Raw genomic sequence first — 23007 nt, 5'->3', positions numbered from 1 at the left:
GATGTTGAGAAAATGGTTGCTTTCAGCTGCTGAATAGAAGAGAAAGATGTATTTGGTGATGGCATAACATTAAAGGTGACAGAAAAGGCAGAAGATGATTTTAAGAGAGGTTGGTGGGCTAAAGGTGAGGACAAAGGCAACGTGCCATAGTCTAGAAAGAGTAAGACTGGACTGCATAAAATGGACAGAAATGTTCAAAGACCCTATCCGTCATGTTTTAGAATGTCTTCAATTGCATCAGAAATTCTTGTGCAGCAGAAATGAAAAAAACTAGGAGAATGGAGTAGAGCCCTTGAGGAAGCAGAGACAGTAAATGTAATCAAAGGTAGTTGTGGGAGTTACTGGGTTTATAGTGAATGTTTGTTGATAGCTTATCTGCTGAAATGGGGACAGAATTCGAGGAAGGAATGAGTTTGAGATGAGCTATGTGAAGGTGAACGAAGGGTGGAATGTTTAGTCAAAGTCAATTGCATTTTCCAGTTTAGACTAAGAACAGGAAATGGCACAAATTATACTGGCAGAAGAGGTAAGTGAGGAGCTAAGTAGGACTAGAACAAGGAATATTGCAGATAAGATAGGCAATGCTAGGATCTACGTGAGTACCAACTCCATATTTGGAGGAAATGGATGGAATTGAAGGAGAATGTTCTTGAAACTGCTCAGCGTGAGGACAAATTCAACCAGGTGTGGGAAGAAGGAGATGGTGAATGAGGACTGGTGAGATTCCTTTCAAGGAAGCTGTGGAGAGCTTTCAGATGATACAGGAGTGGTGATGGAGGTGTAGACAGTTTTGTCAATCACGCTGAAAAGATTATGCCCAGAAAACTCGAAACTGTTATAACTTACAAAAGAGCATTGAAGGGAAGGATGTGGACAAGGAGAAAAAAACTGAGTTGAGATGGGAAGCAAACAGTTCAGTGAGCAAGAGCACTTTGAAATAATGGGTCTGTCAGAATGATCTTGAGATTTGGCAAGGGAGGTAGAAGCAGGCTGTGTAGGGTTGGAGCATCATGAGGTTTTAAAGTTTAAGAGGGAAGATCTCCGGAAGTGATTAAGTTAATGGCAGTACTCAAAGTAATGGCTTATTGTTGGTGGTGGAGACATGGAGTAACATGTTTAATGTTAAGATTGGACCTGAGAAAATGGAGTATTGCAAGTTCAAAGGAATATTGTTTAGAGTCTAAGGAGCAGAGAAATTGAGATGGCTGGGGTTACATAAATGATGGGGTTCCATTTGAAGAGAGAAAATTTGAAATTGGTAAAAGGAATAACTGAGGAATCCTGACAAAAGAAAATGGTTTGCAGAAGAAGAAAGCAAAACTTCGCATTGTGATAAGTTCAACATTCATTGCACGAAAGCCTAAATGATGAGGTTGAAGCCTTTGCTGAGGACTGATTATTCAGAAGCAGAGAGGGAAATGTACTGTTAAGCAAGAGGTGATATTTGAAGTAAGAATGGACTAGACGAATCTAGAATGGCACTGGTATACATGAGAGTTAATCAGGTTTGTGATCCTTCACATCTGAAATGAAGGTAAGTTTTTATTGAACTAAGAACAAGGCAAATGACACTAGGAATCAGGATAGCTTTGAGCTGGAGCCGATGCTGATTTGCATTTGGAAGGCATGCTGCCATTCATATCTCTTGGTGATTTTTTTTTTTCTTTCTTGTCCAAATACAATTTTATTAGCTTTGTACAAGTAAACCTTTGTTGTTTAATTTCTCCTGTCCTTAATTCTATCTCAGAACCTTCTTTTTGTTGTTTTTCTCCTCACACTCCTTTTAACTTGCAGAAAACTTGAAATTTCCATTCCTTTTCTGATGAAAGGTTGCACACATGGAAGGGTTGGCTCAGTTTCTGTCCAAATGATGGCAAACCTGATTGTTTCAGCATTTTCTGTCCTTTGTTTCAGATTTCCAACATTTTTTTTTTGCGTTAAAATTAACTATTCTGTAAGGCAGCACTTAAATCCCCAAAAGACTGACAAATATTTAGTTATCTGATTATTATTTTGCAAGGCTGCTGTCATTCTGTGCATATACTTGCTACTTACCTGCGGATTTGCTATCCGCGGATCTATGTATTTGAGGTCAGCCCCAGACTCGTCTTGTCTGAACATGCAGACCTTCATAGTACATGGGAGAGTTACACGGGGATGGTTCATTTTTTTTGGTAGTTGGGAGGAAGCCATACCCCCCTCCTCTGTGTATAACAAAAGATGAGATATATTTTAAAATATTTGGTGTGAAAAAAGTGCACTTGGTTCTTTGAAAGGAAAAGATGTGTACTTAATTTTCTTTATTCTTGGGGCCACATTTTTGTCAGGATTTGGAAATCATTTGGTGCATGATTGGCTGCACAAATTTCTTGAGAGGCAATTCGATTTTAGTCCAAATTCCTGACCCTCTGCCATTTTCCTTTGGCCTTTTGTTTTGCGGATCAAGAATCCACAATATGTACACCTACCACATTTTCATCCAGTCATGCAGGGTTTTGGAAGTCCATTATAAGTATGTCAGGTTTGACAATTCATGAAGAAAGTAGAAAGCTTCTCAAGAAGTCGGAACATTCTGAAAGGTAAGTGTAAAATATTTCAATGCCTTTAAACGTCATTAGGTGCTTCGTTGTAATGCAAGTGTGTTCTCAACACAATAATTCATCCCAGCGATCTCACCTTTAAAGTTAGGTTAACCCATGCTGACCAGGGTTCCTGAACTGAATTGGTTCCATTTGCCTGTGTGTAGCCCATATCCCTCTAAACCTTTCCTACCCATATATCTTTCCAAATGTCTTTTAAATGTTGTAATTGTATCCACCTTTGGGCCAAATGGCCTGCTTCCACACTAGGGATTCAATGATTCCTCTGGTTGAATGAAAAAATGTTCAAAATGTCCTGTTGGTTTGTGCTGACTCGTTTTCTACTGTGATGTAATTGTCTCTGGGTGATATTTATTGAAAAACCTTGTTTTAATTTTGAAATAATTCTGCTTTTCTACAGTGATTGATGGGCACTCTATTTTGAAATTATAATCATAGTCATTCAGCACAGAAACAGATCCTTTAGTCCAAGTCATCTGCACTGACTGTCATCCCAATCTAAGCTGTCCCATTTGTCAGCATTTGGCCCATATCCCTCTAAACTCTTCCTGTTCATATACCCATCCAGATGCCTGATCAGATTTTTTTTTATTTTAAGGGAATGGCCTAATGTTTGCAGCACTGTGGCTATTATTAATGCTTCACTGAATTTCAGTGACCTTAAATAGGTTTTAGCACTTGTCCCTTTCATCTGAGTTAATGATAGTTTCAGAAAGTTGGGTCTTTGGTGTGTTTTTCTGGTTTGTTGACACATGCTAACAGGATTGTAACAATATTATAGGGATTTTTTCAGGGAAAGGAGACAAAACCATGGCTCTGACTGGTGGTACAGGGGCACAGTTGATCAAGCTGGTTGGAAATGGGGGGTGCGGAAAGGCAGGTGACAGCTTTTGAACTCTCTCTCTCTCCCTCTTCTCTCATCTTGCCACTCGCCTGTATAGCTGACCCCACCCCCTCAGGGGACAACTCCTACTCTCTGACTAGTTAAACATTCTGAGGTGTGAGGGACAGAACCTTGCTCAGCACGTGACTCTTAAAGGCACAAGCTATCACAGAACACTAAATGGAATGCCTTGAAGTGAAAATGATGATAAAAGTTTCAGTTATGAAGAGAGAGACTAGATAGGCTGGGATCGTTGTTAGAACACAGAAGGCTGAGGGAGGGGGAGGGGACCTAATCAAACTTTACAAAATTGCAAGGGGTTAAGATAGGAAGAAATGTTTCCTGTTTAGTAGAGAGATCAATAACCATGATCATAGATTTAAAGAAAAAACGCAGTAAGTTTAGAGGAAATTTGAGGATTTTTTTTTACCCAGAGATTGATAGGTATCTGGAACCCGCTACCTGAAAGGTTTGTACTCATAGGTATCGTCACAATGTTTAAATTGTATTTTAGCTGATCACTTGAATCTCCATATATACAGGATTACAGGCCAAAGAAGACATACATGTTTCATGAGTGGCATGCACATAATGGACTAAAGAGCCTCTTTCTGTACTGTAAAACTTTGACTGTACGTGGCAGAATGTATTTATTCCTGCCTCAGCATCGATAATAAGAAGGCTTTTATAAGATGGTCAGAGGTGAATTTTTTTCACAAGGAATGTATTTAACATTGTTTGGAATCTGAATATTTAATGCAAACTGGCTAAGTGGCTGTGGAGATGAATGCAAGGCATAGGGGTGGCATAGGCATTCTGAAATGGATGGGTATTAGGGTGGTTCCAGGTTGGAGAAAGTGAGGTTTAGACAACCACTAAGCACTGTTAGGAGCCAGGCTTCTGTATTGGAGAATCAAGATGGGCCTTTTAATTGCCCTCCCTCCTTACCCTACTACTCATGGTTTGTAGTTTGTAAATTGCACGTTGAAGCCAATCCTGGTGTGAAAAGACAAAATTTGCATATAAAGTTGTACATGGGTCATGTTTGTAGTTTGCAAGCTGTGAAGTTGCATAGATTGAATTCTTTCAAGCTCAGCCCCTGATCTTTGCAAAATAAAATGTTGAGTTTACAAATTATCTTCAGTCTAAATAAAAGTTCAAGAATTCAATATAAGTTGAAGTATTACTTGATGGCAACATAGAAATTGAAAGTGACAAAACAGAAGCCTTGGTAATGTTAAGGAAAACTTGGTTCCTAGACGAACAAAAGGAGCTACAATCCTCACTGTCAAAGTAAGCTGAACATTTGTTACTTGTGATAGTAAGATCTGAAGATCTTACTTGGCCATTAATGTTATTTTAATTTCTCATTTACAGGTAATCTAAGGCTGTTCATAAAGTAATGATGACTTGCCTTCATTCTGTTCCTCCTTGCATTCAAGTCAGAAATGGTTTTCTTGCAGAGCAGTGTGTAAACTACATCTACATGTTCTGTTGGAGAGTGATACCCTGAAAGTGTATGAAGCAATGTTTTTTTTTGCTTGAGATGCAAGGAAGACTTGATCACAGAAAGTATGTATTATGCACAATATAATCTGAGGACTAATCTAATTAAGACTTTTTAGGATTGGTTAGGATTAATTAACCAGCTAATTCTCCTTTTATTTAATACGAAGAAATACCTTGTTTTCTTTTTTGTTTAGGAGGCTAGGACCTTGCTCACTCTGAATCCACCTCAATCTCACCTCGCCGTGGGCGGCACGGTGGCACAGTGGTTAGCACTGCTGCCTCACAGCGCCTGAGTCCCGGGTTCAATTCCCGCCTCAGGTGTGGAGTTTGCACGTTCTCCCCGTGTCTGCGTGGGTTTCCTCCGGGTGCTCCGGTTTCCTCCCACAATCACAAAAGATGTGCAGGGTCAGGTGAATTGGCCATGCTAAATTGCCCGTAGTGTTAGGTAGGGGTAAATGTAGGGGTATGGGTGGGTTTCGCTTCGGCGGGTCGGTGTGGACTTGTTGGGCCGAAGGGCCTGTTTCCACAATGTAATCTAATCTAATCTAAGATTGCCTGTGCTACCCTTATGCATGTATTCTCCATAGTCCCTCACACTGTGTGCACCATGTGTATAATTGTGCATAGTCTAATACATTGTTAACTTTATTTTTCAGTATTGTGTTAGTTTTAACATTTCAAATGTTATTATTGGCCTTCCACAAACCTGTCTTACTACCTCACACTTTAAAGGAAGAGAAAATAGTGATGTAAAAACATTTACAAAAGGCATTTCAGAATTTCAGGTTCAAGGTGTTGAAGATACAGCTATCAACCGTAGAGTTACTTAAAGTTGAAAATTCTCAAGAAACAAGTACAGATTACAGACATAGGCATGATCAATGAGTAAACATCAGTTCTGACCTTATGATGCAACTGAAGATGATTGGGTCAAGAACACCGTCCTGGCAAACTCCTGCAGAGAGGTTCTGGAGCTGCAGTGACTGAAACTCCTCGAACTATAACTCAGTCCACAGTTTCTTACACATGGCATAAAGATTGCAATCCAAGATGACGACAGCAGAGTAGAAGCATTCAAGCTCCTGCTCATCCGTTTCTTTCTTCTGCCCATTTCCCTTCTTTCTTTTTCTACTTTTCTCTGCAGTTCTCTTTTATGTTTTACCATTGGAGAGCTCAGCTGTGGAAGAACTGGCTGCATCAGTGAGTGTAGGTCTGGTGGTGCTGAAGTGTGAAGACTTCATTGGTGGGCCTAGTGCAGGAGTCTAGGTGGTGGCATTGACATCAGCATCAGTGATGGCTTTGATGTCAGCACTGGATCAAAGGGTTACACTCTTGCATTTGTTTAGGATCTTGTACTTGGGTGCATGTGACAATAAAATCTATTCTAATGTTCCTTTGTTATAGGCATGACTCCAACCATTGAGAGTTCTCCCCTGCTTCCCTTTGACTGTTGATTTGCTTGGGTTCTGTGATTATCACAGGTCACATGTAACCTTGATATCAAGGGCAGTTGCTCTCACTGAGTCAGGAAAACTTATGGAAGTAGATGGCTATGGTCATGGAAAAGTTAGGAACTATCTGGTTCAGCTTCAGACAGTTTCTCAGAAGGAAATAATCTTTTTTTGGAAGTAGCAGCAGGACATATGGAAAGTCAAAACGTAATCAATCAGAGCCACCATGGTTTTATGAAGAATGAATTATAGTTGACTAAATTCCAATTCTACAGAGATGTAACCAGTAAAGTAGATAAGAGGGCCTGCCAGAGGCATCTGATAAGGTGCAGAACAGAAAATTACGACATACCCTATTGCTATGTGATTTAGTTTAATATATTAACTCATAAAAGATTGGTTAACCAACAGAAAGCTGAGAGTCAGGATAAATGAGCATTTTTCTGACTGGCAAACTGTAACTAATGGGGTGTCACGGGACTCAATCTTCAAGCCTCAACTATTTGCAATCTATATTAATGACTTGGATGCAGAGATATAATGTGCTATAGCCACCTTTGAAGCTGACACCAAAGTAGGCAGGAAAGTATGTTAAAATGATGAAATTAAAAATTTGTGAATGCAAATGGAAAGGTTAAAGCAGATGGGATAAAATTTGGCACATAGAGTTTCACTTGGGTAATTATCAGATCATCCATTTTGATCAGAAGAATAAAAAGACAACTTATTATCATGGAGAGAAACTTCAAAATGCTTTGATGGAAAGGGATCTTGCATGAATCATAGAAAGACATTATGCTGGTACAACAGTTAATAAGGAAGGCAAATGGAATTTTGGCTCCTAAATTATTACTAAAATAATGGAGTATAAAAATAGGGAAGTGATGTACAATTGTCGTGGCATTGGTAAGACCACAGCTGGAGTACTGCTTACAATTTGGTCTGTTTGAGGAATTCTGGGGATAAAAAGTTTGTTTTTTGAGGAGAGATCGAGCAGTTAGGCTCTTGAGTTTAGAAAAAATGAGGGAAGATCTATAAGATTCTAAGGTGGATTGAAAAAATTAGAATGGATGTTTCCTTAAGTGGGACAAACTAGAACAAGAGATAATCATGTTAGATTAAGGGATGGCAGATTTAAAACGGATGAGGAATGACTTCTCTCAAAGTTTATGATTCTGTGGAATTCACTATCCCAGAGTACGGTGAATGCCAGGAGGCTGAAAAAGTTTGAGGAGCTAAATAGATAGAATATTAATTAGTATTGGGTTAAAAGGTGTTGGGGATCAGGCAAGAAAGTGAATTTGAGGATTAGCCATGATCATATTTTGGAGTGGAGAAGGCTCAAGGATCTGAATTGCTTACTCCTACTCCTAGATCTTATGTTCTTATTAGGGAACAAAATTTTCTGGCAGGGCCAAAGTCAATGACTTTCATCATCCCAATATTTAATGTTTTGATCTTCTAGTACTAGATATTTATGACAATTCAAAAATACTGGTGAGATCGAGCATGGTGGCAAGGTGTCATCAGCATACCAATGAACGTTTATGTTCTTAGTAGGATGTCACTGAGGTGCAATGTGTAGGTGAGAAGTTGGTCAGATGAAAGGATACATCCTGAGGAGACTTGAGTTTAATGTTGCCATTTTGTTTACAGAAGCCTGGCTATGATTAGATAATAAAAACTTGAACTAAGTGAGTGCAGTCCCAGCTGGTCAGTGTTGGACAGGCATTGTTAGACACTGCAATGATCAACTGTATCAAGAGCTGCAGACAGGTCACAGTAGCACAGCATGTAATTTGTGAGTCTAATGTATGCCATTTTAGTACAGTAGAAGCTTTGGAAACAAAATTTAATTATAAATTATTTTAAAGCCACAATAACAATATACCAGTAGAAAATGAGGACTGCAGATGCTGGAGATCGGAGTCAAGAGTGTGCTGCTGGAAAAGCACAGCAGGTCAGGCAGCCTCCAAGGAGCAGGAGAATTGATGTTTCGGGCATAAGCCCTTCATCAGGAATGAGGCTTGTGGGCCAGGAGGCTGAGAAATAAATTGGAGAGGTTTGGGGCTGGGGGCAAGGCAGCTGGAATTGTGATAGGTAGATGAAGGTGAGGGTAAAGGTGATAGGTCAGAGAGGAGGATGGAGCGGATAGGTGGGAAGGAAGATTGGCAGGTCAAGAGGGTGGTGCCGAGTTGGAGGCTTGGGACAGGTAGGAATGATTATCCCTTTTCTAGGTCAATTGTCAGTATTAGATACCAGCTTGTTTTTAAAAAAGGTTTTTAATGTTACAAATGAGTAGATTTAGCTTTCTGTGGTGAAATAAATGAATGCAATGTCAAGAAACTTATGAAACTTTGAGCAAGACACTATTCTTGTGAAGTTAACACACAGCAGTGTTATTTGCACATATGGTCATTCACTGTTTGAGAGTTTTCTTTTCCACCATTTACTGGACTACTTGCATGTTGATTTTTTTTTCTCAACTGATTTTTTTTATCATGTTTTATTGGGCATTTGCTGAAATGGAGCAATTTTACCAGAATTCAGATTTGAATCTGGGCATATTTTACTTTTGTTTTCTTCTCCAAAGATATTTATTTTATTTGATTAGTCATTTGTGGGATTTGGTTCCATGGATTATAGATATTTTCTGATAAACCAGATAATCAGCCTTTGTTTAATAGTGATGGCTGACAGTAAACTAACTGAATTTAGCCACAGCAAATCCCATTCTTGCCTGATATCCACAGATACACTGCCACCAAAACCACTGAATAATCCTCTCTGAATATAGGTATTAGTGCCAATTATTATGTTCCCTCCAACATTTTCGATCAATTAACTTACACAGCTGAGGATGAAGTGAAACAGGTCTCTTTCCAAAACTGTATGTATCTGCTATCCACCAGAACATTCTACTATGTCAAAGGATGAGTCTCACTGGTGGATGTAGGTTTGCTCTCTGAGCAGGAAGGTTCATTTCCAGACGTTATGTCACCCTACTAGGTTCTTGCACGGTATTTCTCAGCATCAAACTCAAACAAGCAGACAAAACACGTCCAGAAACCCTAGTCACTCTCCCTTACATCAAAGACATCTTGGAAATGACTGCCAGACTACTCAGACCCCTTGGCATCATGGTAGCCCACAAACCCATCAAGCCATCAACACACTAAAACAGCAGCTAATGAACTATACAGACAACAAGCAAAACCAATGTCATTTACAAAATATCGTGCAAACACTACATCGGACAAACAGGCGGAAAACTAGCCACCAGGCTACATGAACATCAAATGGCCACAAAACAACATTACCCTCTCTCGTTAGTATCATTACAAATACATAAGGAAGGACACCACTTCAACTGGGACAAGACATCCATCCTAGGACAAGCCAAACAGAGACACGCACGAGAATTCCTAGAGGCATGGCATTCCAACTGGAACTCTATCAACAAACACTTCAAGTTAGACCCCATCTACCACCCCTGAGAAAAAGAACAGGAAATGACAACGCCACAGGAAATGACATCACCAACCCAAACATATAAATAGAAAGCAGGAATTATCAGCAGTGCTTCGCCCGGAGGCCCACTGAAAATGTTATCTAGTAGGGTGACGAAACATCTGGAAATGAACCTTCCAGCTCAGTGAGCAAACCTACATCCAGAACCTCAATCTGAGCTACAAATCTTCTCAAAATCCGTTAAGTGTCACTATTCATAACCTTCTCAAATTTCTAATCAAATAACTGTGTATACGGAGCAAATAGTTTGGTTTGGCATTGAAAAACAAATCTCTGATTTTTACACTTTTCAATGTGATGTAATTTCTGACTCAGGTGCTGAATTTTGCATATAGATGTTGAGGAAGTGAAAATGCTGATATGAGAGCGTTGAATTACTCGACATTTTTGACTTTATTCCTAACAGTAACATACAATACCTTTTAATGTATTTACCATTTCACTTTTTGATTGCTTTATTCAAAAAATGGGAAAGCAATTGGAAGCATTTAGAAATGTTTATTCTAGTATAACGAGACACTTAATTAATAATAACGTGTTTTAATGCCTTTAACTTGGTAAAATATTCCCAATGTTGTTCTTTGGTGTATTACATTGCAAAATTTAACTTGTAGGTATTAAGGCGAATGACCAAAATCAGGGTATGGAATATATTGAAGGAGACATAAAGGTTTAGTGAGAATACCAAGGCTTAAGGCCTTCGCAGCTAAAGTCACAGCTGCAGTTAGGTGAGTGGTTAAATTTGGGATACTTAAGGGGTTAAAATTGAAGGAGCACAGACATCTTTACACTTTTTGATATGATTTATATCCAGTTTATGTTATGAAATAGATATTAAACTGAAAAATTCTAACACCAATATTATCTTTGTTAGCATTAACAAAATGCCTTCAGTGCTGCTTTAGTTCATATTCTGAGTCTTGTAGCAGTCCGCTGCTGAAAACCTTCTCGAGACTCTCAATATTTTTTGTGAACAAAACAGAAATGATGGGGATTGGTTTGGTTCCTGCTTTCCTTTTAATCATTGATGTAGAGTCCAGCAAAGGGAAGTGGTCCACCTAAAGTATAAGCATTTTTTGGTTATTTGTGATTTCTAATGGATGGATTTTGTGGAATATTTTATGATGTTGGCTATTGTACAGAAAGAACTATCTGCTATTCTTAGAATAAGTCAAGGATTTTCTTATATTTTGAGCAAAATAAGTTATGCAGCTTTGGAGTATCTGCCTAATCGTGCAGTTTTTATTCTTTTCAAATCTTTTTAAATTAATCTACTCAGTAGTAAACAGTTGATATGATAGTAAAAATCTTGATTATTAAGGTCAAATTTGAGAACATAATGTACAGTCTTGCTTTACTGTGTGCATGGTTTGGAGAATTGGAGAGATGAATTTTTGATGATAATACTGCCATTGCAAACTAAACAATAAATGAACATATTTTAGCGATAATCCAAAAATTTCAAAAATTTGCTGTTTTTATTTCTGATAATTTAGTTGAAAGTGAACAAATTATAGAGATAGCAAAAGTTGTAAAATTGCCATATTAGCCTATAATGTTTTAGTTTAAAGCTCAGTTGAATGGATAAGCAGTAGAAGGATGAATAATGCAAATATATTAACCTATTTACAAAATATGCTTCTAAGAATTCATTATCACTCATAATTGTTCTTAAATTGTTTTATATTTGACATGATATTTTGCATTGGAATATATTATTTTGTGAATTTAAATATTATATAAACTTGAGAAATGGAAAGGAAGTTCTAAAGGTTTCCTTTGAAGGATACTGTCAAAATATCTAGGCTTCGTGTAGCCAATGCATGTACATTAGATGTCTCCCCTTTCATCTGCAGGTGCAATGAGATTTCCAGAGGCAGTGAAAAGACCACTGAGTATCAAAGTTACTTTGAGGAAGCCTCTAACAAGTATTATCAAGTATCTTGGTGAGTGATGAATGTTTGGTAGTTGTTGCTTAATTTGAATTCTGTTTTAGAAATTCAACAAAAGTATCGGCAAGTGTTATCTACTTTGAAGTATAGTGTATATGTCAAATGAGAAACTAAAGGTTACTTAACTTAAAACTCGATGGATGGTTCTTAGGTATGTAATTATGAGCATTTGTGTAACATGTAAGACCGTTTTGGGTTTTAGAAGATTTTTTTAAACATATTTTTATTTTCACAAGTTTCCGTAAGTTGTGGAATGGGATAGTTCTTTTTTACTTTTGCTGGAAGATTGTTAACTACAGCCCTCCCTTGAACCTCTGCCCCCAACAAGAGGCAAAATAATCATTTATAAAATTTTGATATATTGGTATAATTGGTAAATTAGTGAAATGGCTATTCCTTCTCCATCAGTAGTCAGAATTTTTCTGTTATAAATGAATGGATAAATAGACATCTCGTCTGATAATGTTATGATTGGGCGTAGTCAGCTTGGAATTGGGAAATAGTGTTTGATGAATTTATTAGATTTTTTGAAGATGTGAGCAATAAAATTGATAAAGGAGAGTCAATGGATGTGGTATGTTCAAATTTTCCAAAGGGTTTTGATAAAGTCTTCCGCAGAAGGCTGGTTAGACAGATTAAAGTGAGTAGATCAGCACATAATGTCAGGGATGAATCATCGGCTAACAGACAGAAAATAGAGAGTAAAATGAATTGGTTCATTTTCTCATTGGCAGGCTGTGAATTGTAGGGTATTGAAAGGATCAGTGCTTGAGCCCCAGGTGTTCATATACACACACAGATAAAATAGTTTTAACTCTAGCTTTGCTGTAAATCTACAATAGTTAGTAGAGGGTTCTTTATTGATTATGTGTTTTATTGAGATATGTCTCTGAAGTCATAAGTATTAAGTTAGCCTGGAGCAGTGTTTTGTAGGGGAATAAGACAGTGCTATTTTCTGGATCTGTAATTTGGAAGAAGCAAAAATGGCCTTGAGTAGAGTGCTATGCTCTTCTTGGATGTGGGAGTTTAGGGAGAGTTTACGTGTTACTGAGGATTATATCTGCAACAAATGCCATTGGTTGCAAATCCTATCAGATTGAATGGATCGGTTGGAGCGACAGTTAGATGCAATGAGGAATTTACAAGAGTTAGGGGGTTGATGGATGGCAGTTATAGGAAGGGAGAAAAGCCACAGAAACAGTCTCCTAGATGGGTTAACTCCAGGAAAGGTAAGAGAGGTAGGCAGGTAGTGCAGGGGTCCTCTGTGGCTATCCCCATTCCAAACAAGTATGCTGTTTTAGAAAATGTAGAGGGTGATGGATTCTCAGGGGAATGTACCACGAACAACCAAGTTTCTGGTATCAAGACAGACTCCAATGTAATGAGAGGTATGTCGGGTTCCAAATGATTGATTGTGTTAGGGGGCTCTCTAGTCTAAAGCACAGATATTTCTGTGGCTAGCAGCGAAAAATCAGAATGGTGGGTTACCTCTCTGGTGCCAGGATCATGGATATCTCAAAGAGGGTGCCGAATGTTCTCAAAGGGGAAAGGGACCAGCAGGAGGACATTGTACACATTGGAACCAACTACATAGGAAGGGAAAAGATTGAGATTCTGAAGGGAGAATATAGAAAGTTAGGCAGGAATTTAAAAAGGAGGTCCTCGAGGGTAGCAATATCTGGATTACTCCCAGTGCTACCAGCTAGTGAGGGCAGAAATAGGAGGATAGAGCAGATGAATGCATGGCTGAGGAGCTGGTGTATGGGAGAAGGATTCACATTTTTAGATCATTGGGATCTCTTCTGGGGTAGAAGTAACCTGTACAAGAAGGATGATTGCACCTAAATTAGAAAGGGACTAATATACTGGCAGGGAAATTTGCTAGAGCTGCCCGGGAGGATTTAAACTAGTAAAGAGGCGGGGTGAGATAGTGAGGAAAGAGATCAATCTGAGACTGGTACATTTGGGAAAAGAAGTGAGTTAACCAGTCAGGGCAGGCAGGAACAAAGCAGAGAACAAGGTAAGACTGATAAATTAATCTGCATTTATTTCAATGCAAGGGGCCTAACAGGGAAGGCAGATGAACTCTGTATGGTTAGGAACTTGGGACTGGGATATCAAAGCAATTACAGAAATGTGGCTCAGGACTGGCAGCTTAATGTTCTGGGATACAAATGCTACAGGAAGGATAGAAAGGGAGGCAAGAGGGGAGAGGGAGTAGTGTTTTTGATAAAGGATAATGTTACAGCTGTACTTGGGGAGAATATTCCCGGACATACATCCAGGGAAGTTATTTGAGTGGAATTAAGAAATAAGAAAGGGATGATCACCTTATTGGGATTGTATTCTAGACCCCCTAATAGTCAGAGGGAAATTGAGAAACAAATTTGTAAGGAGATTTCAGTTACCTGTAAGAGTAATAGGGTGATTATGGTAGGGGATTTAACTTTCCAAACATAGACTGGGACTGCCATAGTGTTAAGGGTTTAGATGGAGAGGAATTTGTTAAGTGTCTACAAGAAAATTTTCTGATTCAGTATGTGGATGTATCTACTAGAGAAGGTGCAAAATCTGACCTGCTGTTGGGAAATAAGGCAGGACAGGTGACTGAGGTGTCAGTGGGGGAGCACTTTGGGGCCAGCGACCATAATTCTATTGGTTTTAAAATAGTGATGGATAAGGATAGACCAGATCGAAAAGTTGATGTTCTAAATTGAAGGAAGGGTAACTTTGATGATTTTAGGCAAGAACTTTCAAAGATTGATTGGGGGACTGAGGTGTCAGTGGGGGAGCACTTTGGGGCCAGCGACCATAATTCTATTGGTTTTAAAATAGTGATGGATAAGGATAGACCAGATCGAAAAGTTGATGTTCTAAATTGAAGGAAGGGTAACTTTGATGATTTTAGGCAAGAACTTTCAAAGATTGATTGGGGGCAGATGTTCGCAGGTGAAGGGACGACTGGAAAATGGGAAGCCTTCAGAAATGAGGTAATAAGAGTTCAGAGACAGTATGTTCCTATTAGAGTGAAAGGAAAGAATGGTAGGTTTAGGGAATGCTGGATGACTAGAGAAAGTGAGGGTTTGGTTTAGAAAAAGAAGGAAACATCTGTCAGGTATAGACAGGAGAGGTCAAGGGAATCATTAGAAGAATATAAAGGTAATAGGAATATACTTAAGAGGGAAATAAGGAGGGCAGAAAGGGGACATGAGATAGCTTTGGCAATTAGGGTTAAGGAGAATCCATAGGGACTTTACAAATACATTAAGGACAAAAGGGTAACTAGGGAGAGAATAAGGCCCCTCAAAGATCAGCAAGGCAGCCTTTGTGTGGAGCTGCAGGAGATGGGGGAGATACTAAACGATTATTTTGCATCAGTGTTTTCTGTGGAAAAAGACATGGAAGACATAAAATGTAGGGAAATAGATGGCAACATCTTAAAAATGTCCATATTACAGCAGAGAAAGTGCTGAACGCATAAAGGTGGATAAATCCCCAGGACCTGATCAGGTGTACCCCAGAACACTGTGGGAAGCTAGGGAAGTGATTGCTGGGCCCTTTGCTGAGATATTTGTATCATCGATAGTCACAGGACTATCACAGGTGAGATGCCGGAAGACTGGAGGTTGGCTAACGTGGTGCCACTGTTCAAGAAAGGTGGTAAGGACAAGCCAGGGAACTATAGACAGGTGAGCCTGACATCGGTGGTGGGCAAGTTGTTGGAGAGAATCCTGAGGGACAGGATTTACATGTATTTGTAAAGGCAAGGACTGATTAGGGATAGTCAACATGGCTTTCTGCATGGGAAATCATGTCTCACAAACTTTTTTGAAGAAGTAACAAAGAGAATTGATGAGGGCAGAGAGGTGAACGTGATCTATATGGACTTCAGTAAGGCGTTCAACAAGGTTCCCATGGGAGACTGGTTAACAAGGTTAGATCTCATGGAATACAGGGACACGTAGTCATTTGGATACAGAACTGGCTCAAAAGAAGAAGGCAAAGGGTGGTGTTAGAGAGTTGTTTTTCAGACTGGAGGCCTGTGATCATTGGAGTGCCACAAGGATCGGTGCTGGGTCCACTACTTTTCGTCGTTTATATAAATGCTTTGGATGTGACATCGGAGGTATAGTTAGTAAGGTTGCAAAATTGGAGGTGTAGTGGACAGCGAAGGAGGTTACCTCAGATTACAACAGGATATTGATTAGATGGGCAATTGGACTGAGAAGTGGCAGATGGAGTTTAATTTAGATAAATGCGAGGTGTTGCATTTTGGGAAAGCAAATCTTAGCAGGACTTACACACTTAATGGTAAGGTCCTTGTTGCTGAACAAAGGGACCTTGGAGTGCAGGTTCATAGCTCCTTAATAGTAGAGTTGCAGGTAGATAGGATAGCGAAGAAGGCATTTGGTATGCTTTCCTTTATTGGTCAGACTATTGAGTATCGGAGTTGGGCTGTACAGGACATTGGTTAGGCCACTTTTAGAATATTGCATGCAGTTCTGGTCTCTTTCCTATTGGAAGGATGTTGTGAAACTTGAAAGGGTTCAGAAAAGATTTACAAGGATGTTGCCAGGGTTGGAGGATTTGAGCTATCAAGAGAGGTTGAATAGACTTGGGCTTTTTCCCTGGAGCGTCGGAGGCTGAGGAGTGACCTTATAAGAGGTTTACAAAATCACAAAGGGCATGGATAGGGTAAATAGACAAGGTCTTTTCCCTGGGTTGAGGGAGTCCAGAACTAGAGGGCATAGGTTTTGGGTGAGAGGAGAACAATATAAAAGAGACCTACGGGGCAATCTTTTCACACAGGGTGGTACGGGTATGGAATGAGCTGCCAGAGGAAGTGGTGGAGGCTGGTACATTTGCAACATTTAAGAGGTATTTGAATGGATATATGAATAGGAAGGGTTTGGAAGGATATGGGCAGAGTGCTGGCAAATGGGACTAGATTGGGTTGGGATATCTGATCAGCATGGATGAGTTGTTAAAATGCTGTACATCTCTATAATGAGTTGGAAGTGTGGACCAAATGAATTTTTTCCAAAATTGCAGATGCTATAAAGCTAAGCAGAGGGGCTAGAGCATATCTGATGGAATATAATGTCCAAAAATGTGAGGATATCCACTTTAGCAGAAGAAGTGGCTATACAGAGTATTTCTTAATTGCTAAAAGGTGGAAAGTGTACATTTACAAGGGGACCTCATCCTTGTTGATAAGTCATTAAAGGCTGATATGCAGATCAGGCAAGCTATTAGGAAGGCTAATGGAACTTGGCCTTTATTGCAAGAGGATTTGAGTACAAGAGTAGTGAAGTCTTGCTTTGTTTGTATAAGAGCTTGGTTAGATTGCATCTCAAGTATTGTGTACAGTTTTTGTCTCCTTATTTCAGAAAAGATTAACTAGACTGGTCCCTGGATGGTAACACTCCGCTGCATAGTTAGATTGGGAAAACTGGGTCTGTATTTCTTGAATTTTGAGAATGAGAGGTGATCTCATTGAAACCTACAAAATAACTTGAAGGATAGACAGTGTTGATGCATGTTAATGTGTTTCCCCTGCTTGGTGCATCAATTCCAGGGTGCATAATTTAGAAATTATTTTACTTGGAGGTTTTTGAACCTTTGTAATTCTGTACCAAAGAGGACCGTGCAGGCTCTGTCTTTTGAGATCAAGTTAGAGATTGATAGATTTCTGATTACCAGTGTGTACAGAGTTTTGAGGATGGGTGAGAAAACCCATAAGTGTATTGAATGGCAGGACAGGCTCGACAGGCCAAATGGCCTATTCCTATTCCCATGTTGCTGTGATACAACAATACCATCTCTTGTTGGTAGGTTTCAGACGCTCTCTGGGCTGTCTGAAACCTGTTGATCTTCCAGCTGGAGGAGTTGACCCTGACTGAGTGTTGCAGACTGGCACATTCCAAGGTCCAGGACTACGTGTTGAGGGACGCGCTGAAGCTTGGGGTAGCTGCCGCCAAGGCGCGGTGGGGAAAGACCACCGTGTAACATCTGCCTGCCTAAGAAGAACAGGGGGCCCACCCAGTCATTTGGGCTCTGCTGACGCCTCAGCAAAAGAGCTGGATAGTAAATGTACAGACTTGTATCTAGGAAAAATAAATTTCGATGTCTGTATGTAAAGCAATGTAATGTGTGCACAAGAATGCCATGACCAATTGTAAAGAGATCCAAATAATTTTATGAATAAAGTTTATTTTTGAAATTAAAAAAAAATCTCTTGTTGGTAGATTTCAGTGGTTAGCAAAATTGCCTCACAGTACTGGGGACCTGGGTTCACTTCCAGCCTATCCAACAGTTGTAATTTTGGGGCAGCACGGTGGCTCAGTAGTTAGCACTGCTGCCTCACAGTGCCTGGGACATGGGTGAGAGTCCTGCCTTGGGCAACTGTCTGGAGTTTGCACATTCTTCCCGTGTCTGCGTGGGTTTCCACGTGGTGTTCCAGTTTCCTCCCACAATTCAAAGATGTGCAGGTCAAGTGAATTGGCCAAGCTAAATTGCCCATCATATTAGGTGCATTAGTCAGTGGTAAATATAGGGGTAATTGGTAAATATAGGGTAGGGGAATGGGTCTGAGCGGGTTACTCTTTGGAGGGTCGGTGTGAACTTGTTGGGCCGAAGGGCCTATTTCCATACTGTTAGAATCTAATCTAATCTAAACATTATAATTTGCAGGAAATTGACCTCACCATAAACAGTAATAAAACGTGACGAGAACTCAAACTGTTACAAGAAACAAGATCCACAGTCCTGGATTATATTCTGGAATATTGTCCATTGATAATGAAGTATTCCTTTTTAAATCAAAGAAATTGTCATCTGGTTCTGTTTATTTATTATCTGATCTTCACTCGTCAGAGATTTCATTACATACTCTACAAATGTTCAAAATGTATTCCCTTGAGAAGGTACAAAAACAGGAAATATAGGCCTCGTAAATTTGAGAGATTATGAAGAAAATTAGCAGTATTCCTTAGAATTAGATATGACAAGTGGTCAAGTTGAAGTTTTCAAGTTATAAAAGAAGGAATTCATAAAGCATCCTAACTGCCAGCAGTGAATTTCAGTTTATGGGGACCAGAGTGAGAGGTGCTGGCCAGGAATGAGATGGAATTGGCAAGTCTAAAGGAAACAATGGAATGGATCAGAGCTTTGGCAGCACATGAATTGGGGCAGGGACTGAATAAATTGAAATTACAGAGGTCAAAAATTATTGATTGCACAGATATGTATGTGCTTAGAAGTTTGCCTTGGACCAGATGTGACACCAAGGTTGCAAATAATCTGGTTCAGCCTCAGATGGTTCCAAGAAGAGTGTTGTGTCTCTTGCCAGAGCAAGGCTTTTGTAGTGAGTTCTGAGAAAAATGGTTCTGATCTGAACGACATTTAACTGAACAAGAATCATCCAGTATTGGATAAAAACTCTGATCTGAGACAATGGAGGAGTTGAGAGAGGCAGTGGTAATATAGAGCTTGGTTTCAACATACCTGTGAAAACATAATATGATCTGAATTTTATGGTCTTCTGCTATCATTTTTGATGTTTGAGGGTAAAGGGCTCATAAAATAACAGTGGTCCTTCCAATGCTTTCCCACCCTCATGTCTCCCATATTACAGTAGTTGGTGATGATATCAGGCAGACTGCCCACCTTGAGGCCATTAAGCGACTGTGTAAGGACCTTACTCTGTCTCTGCTCTTTTGTGTGGTATGAAAAGAAGGCAAGACAGACAGCCTGGCAATGTTCAGCCAGCTGTGCTAATCCTGCCTCCTCCACCTCACAAAACTCTGCCTCTCTCACCATTCCCCTAAACCCCCAATTCACTGGTTTCTGCCAGCTAAACCTGCCTAAAATCCCAGACTTACCGTTAAGTCTGGTCTTTACCATTTTTCTTCTTTGTATTTTCTTTCCTTTATCCTGGCACTGTTGGGATTACAGGTTTGTTGGGTAAAAGATTCACCTTCCTTGATGTTGTGGATATCTCATCCCAAAAGAGTTCAGGTTGCTGTCTACATTATGCAGCCAATGTAGCTGTGAGAAAACGATGTTTCAGCTGGGCTAACTGACCATCAGTGTTAGGTTGACGGGGAGGTGGACACATGCAACACCTGTAAATTCCAGCTGTAGGTTTTCAAAGGACGTCATCGAAGTGCGGTATATAGATAAGTGGAGGAAGTGAGGAGAAGGGGGTGCATCAATTCTTTTTGGACACCAGTATCAATGGTGTGGCTGCAGGAAGGGCAACCATTACAGATGATCTTTTGAAGATTACCAGATAGGTAAGAATATAACCAAATGAACTATTGAAGTCTGTACTAAAGGTTGTGTATTCTAACTTGGGACAGAAGGGCTACCAACTGATTCAAGTTGACCCTTAAGTGAAAGTTGGAACAAGAAACTGGATGTTAGTTTTGTTTCCCCAGGGTGATTGTAGAAAGATTGCAGGTGCAGATGTTAAGCAAAAGAATAAAATGGTCATAATTTGCTTTGCTCTGTATAGGTGCTTCAGAACTAGTCAGGTTGATGTGGCTGACAGAGTTTGTGAAAGCTGATATCTAAATAGGACTGGATTTACAAAAATGTCAGGAGTTAGCATATGTACTCCCCATAACTCTCAATGGATGAGAGAACATGTTCTAATACTACAGTATGCAAATTGCTAATTTTTGAAAGATGTTTAATTTTGAAAATACTTTAGTGATGACTGATGCAAACAAGAATTTACTTTGACCAAATGTGATGTGAATTTAGATTAGGTAAATTCTAATAAGTTATATGTCCTTGAAGCACTGTGACAAATCAATAACTGGATTTTGGTTTGTAGATGATTGTACAATAGAGTACAAGCCATGTCAACATGGAGCATATAATAATATGATGTAATGAAAACCAATTTTGTTGTATGCAATCTGTGCTGCAAGCCAGCCTTTTGTGAAATTGTACCATTTAAGGAACAGAGATTTCTAAAATTTTGTTGTGTTTGATTATCCCAGAATATTGGTTACATTCGAGTTTGCTTACAATAGCAAAGAACCAGTGTTTCAAGTAGTTCAAGGGGCCACGGAAAAGGAGGTGACAAAGGTCACAAGCATTGATTCCAGAAAGGGGTATGTGTGAGAGAGAGGAGACCACGGGAGGCAGGACTGATGATAGCTGTGCTACTAACGGCAACTGCACTGCATATGTTATGTGCAGTTGAGATTCAGGGAAGTCATAGAGCAGTTGAATAACTTTGTATAATGGGAGGTGCCTAGGGAAAACCGAGGGGCTGTGAAAGGCTGAATGAAGCCGGTGGGCACTAAACAGTTCAGTGCGGTAGAGAGTCGTTCGTGAAAGGTGACGAACAGTATTTGCTTCGCGTAACTGAGCCAGATTAGAGTTTGGGTAACAAAACCCAGGATACTGTTGGCTTGATGAATCACACTGTGTGCGTTATGTGCAGTTTTGAAGAATGCAAGGGAGCATAGTCCCAGGGATGGAGCTTGCACTTTCGAAAAGTTAGCAGTGGTGAGGCAGCCTATGATTGTGCACTTTTTTTTATTTGTTATGTTCTTATGGAAGCCACATCGGACACTTATTTTGTGTCATTAAAACCTTGCAACAGTAACCAATTAATTAATGAATAACATCAACATTTCTTTTAACTATCTGCTCTTCCTTCCACATGCCTTGATTGTCTAATTGCCTATTAACCTTTTGTCAATATGCAGAAGCGCATCCTGCTGTAAAGCCAAAGATATTGAGAGGAGTGTCAAGCTGCACTTCAGGAAACTTCAGTCAATCATCAAAACGACTATCTACAATTCAAAACTGTGGCTCTCCAACAATTCTAGGGAACAAAGGTTACAGCCTTCACAACGGTGTAGATGGTTAGTTTAACAGCAAAGTTTAAGTATGTAATATTTGCTAATATGTTCAGGCAAGTGATACATTCAGTGCTTTTCTTATTTAATTTCTATAGAGTACCATTGTCGTCTATTGTTAATGTTTTTAGTCGGAGAATGTCATATTTTACGTTATATAGTTTTACATTGTGTGCACCTGTGTCAGGATGTGAGTTATGGGGTTCAAAGCCAGTAGAGGATTAACTCTGAAGACTGGTAATTTGACTGTCAGTCAAACCTAAGATTTGTAGCTGCCGTTATGAGTTGAGTGCTTTACTTATTAGGCATCGTTTTTTTCTGTAGCTTTGAATAATCGAAAATATTTTCTTGCTGTGGTTCAAGAGTTTCATGTAATATTGCAATTATGGAAATTAGTCTGCCTGATTACTTTTGAGTCTCAGTCTTTAACAAATAAGTTCAGCTACTGGCCTTTTATATTATAATTTTCATGAAAATTCTATTGAGTATTATGCTGAGTAGTAGACTATCTTTCCATTAAAGCCTACGGAGTAATTTGAATGCTCTCAAAGTCACCTTGTGCAAACTGGTTTAAAAAAAATTAAGGTTGACTGCTTTGGTAAGTTATATAGTATAATATGCAGACAGCAATCCTCATTCCAATATGTTCATCTCTTAGGCAATTAGGGTGGATTATATTTAATCCAACAGTACAAAAGAAAGAAAAAAGTTCAATAAATACTTTACCAATATTGCAAAAATTAACTTAAGCTTTCCTTGAAAGGTCAACTCAGCAGCACAGTTCAAAAAAAAGGACTGCTCATTTAAGGTGGAGATGAAGAGGAATTTATTTTCTTAAATATCTTTGGAATGGTCTTCCACAGAGATTTGTGGAGAATGGATCATTTGAAAATATTCAAAACTGAGGACTGGAGAGAGGCAAATGTAATTCCTCTCTTCAAGAAAGGAAATAGGGAAATCTCCGGCAATTACAGACCAGTAAGTCTCACGTCTGTCATCTGCAAGGTGTTAGAAAGGATTCTGAGGGATAGGATTTATGACCATCTGGAAGAGCATGGCTTGATTAAATGCAGTCAACACGGCTTTGTGAGGGGCAGGTCATGCCTCACAAACCTTATCGAGTTCTTTGAGGATGTGACTAGAAAAGTTGAGGAGGGTCGAGCGGTGGATGTGGTGTATATGCACTTCAGCAAGGCATTT

General features: G+C 39.4%; 1 protein-coding gene across 10 annotated transcripts in view; it reads left to right on the top strand.

Moving 5' to 3' along the window:
- mta3 (metastasis associated 1 family, member 3) overlaps nt 1–23007 on the top strand; it is a 300725-nt gene that overhangs the window by 173479 nt on the left and 104239 nt on the right. For all 10 annotated transcript variants that reach the window (XM_087991291.1, XM_087991288.1, XM_087991287.1 and 7 more), the window contains 2 exons: nt 11831–11920; nt 21655–21813. In XM_087991291.1, the coding sequence (XP_087847417.1) occupies nt 11831–11920; nt 21655–21813 (249 nt within the window). The remainder of the gene's footprint in view (nt 1–11830; nt 11921–21654; nt 21814–23007) is intronic.

Source organism: Chiloscyllium plagiosum, unplaced genomic scaffold (genome assembly GCF_037043375.1).
Source record: "Chiloscyllium plagiosum isolate Xiang-an unplaced genomic scaffold, Cpla_swu_hap1 HiC_scaffold_10, whole genome shotgun sequence".
In the NCBI taxonomy this organism is placed as follows: domain Eukaryota; kingdom Metazoa; phylum Chordata; class Chondrichthyes; order Orectolobiformes; family Hemiscylliidae; genus Chiloscyllium; species Chiloscyllium plagiosum.
This window is presented reverse-complemented; position numbering and strand designations above follow the sequence as displayed.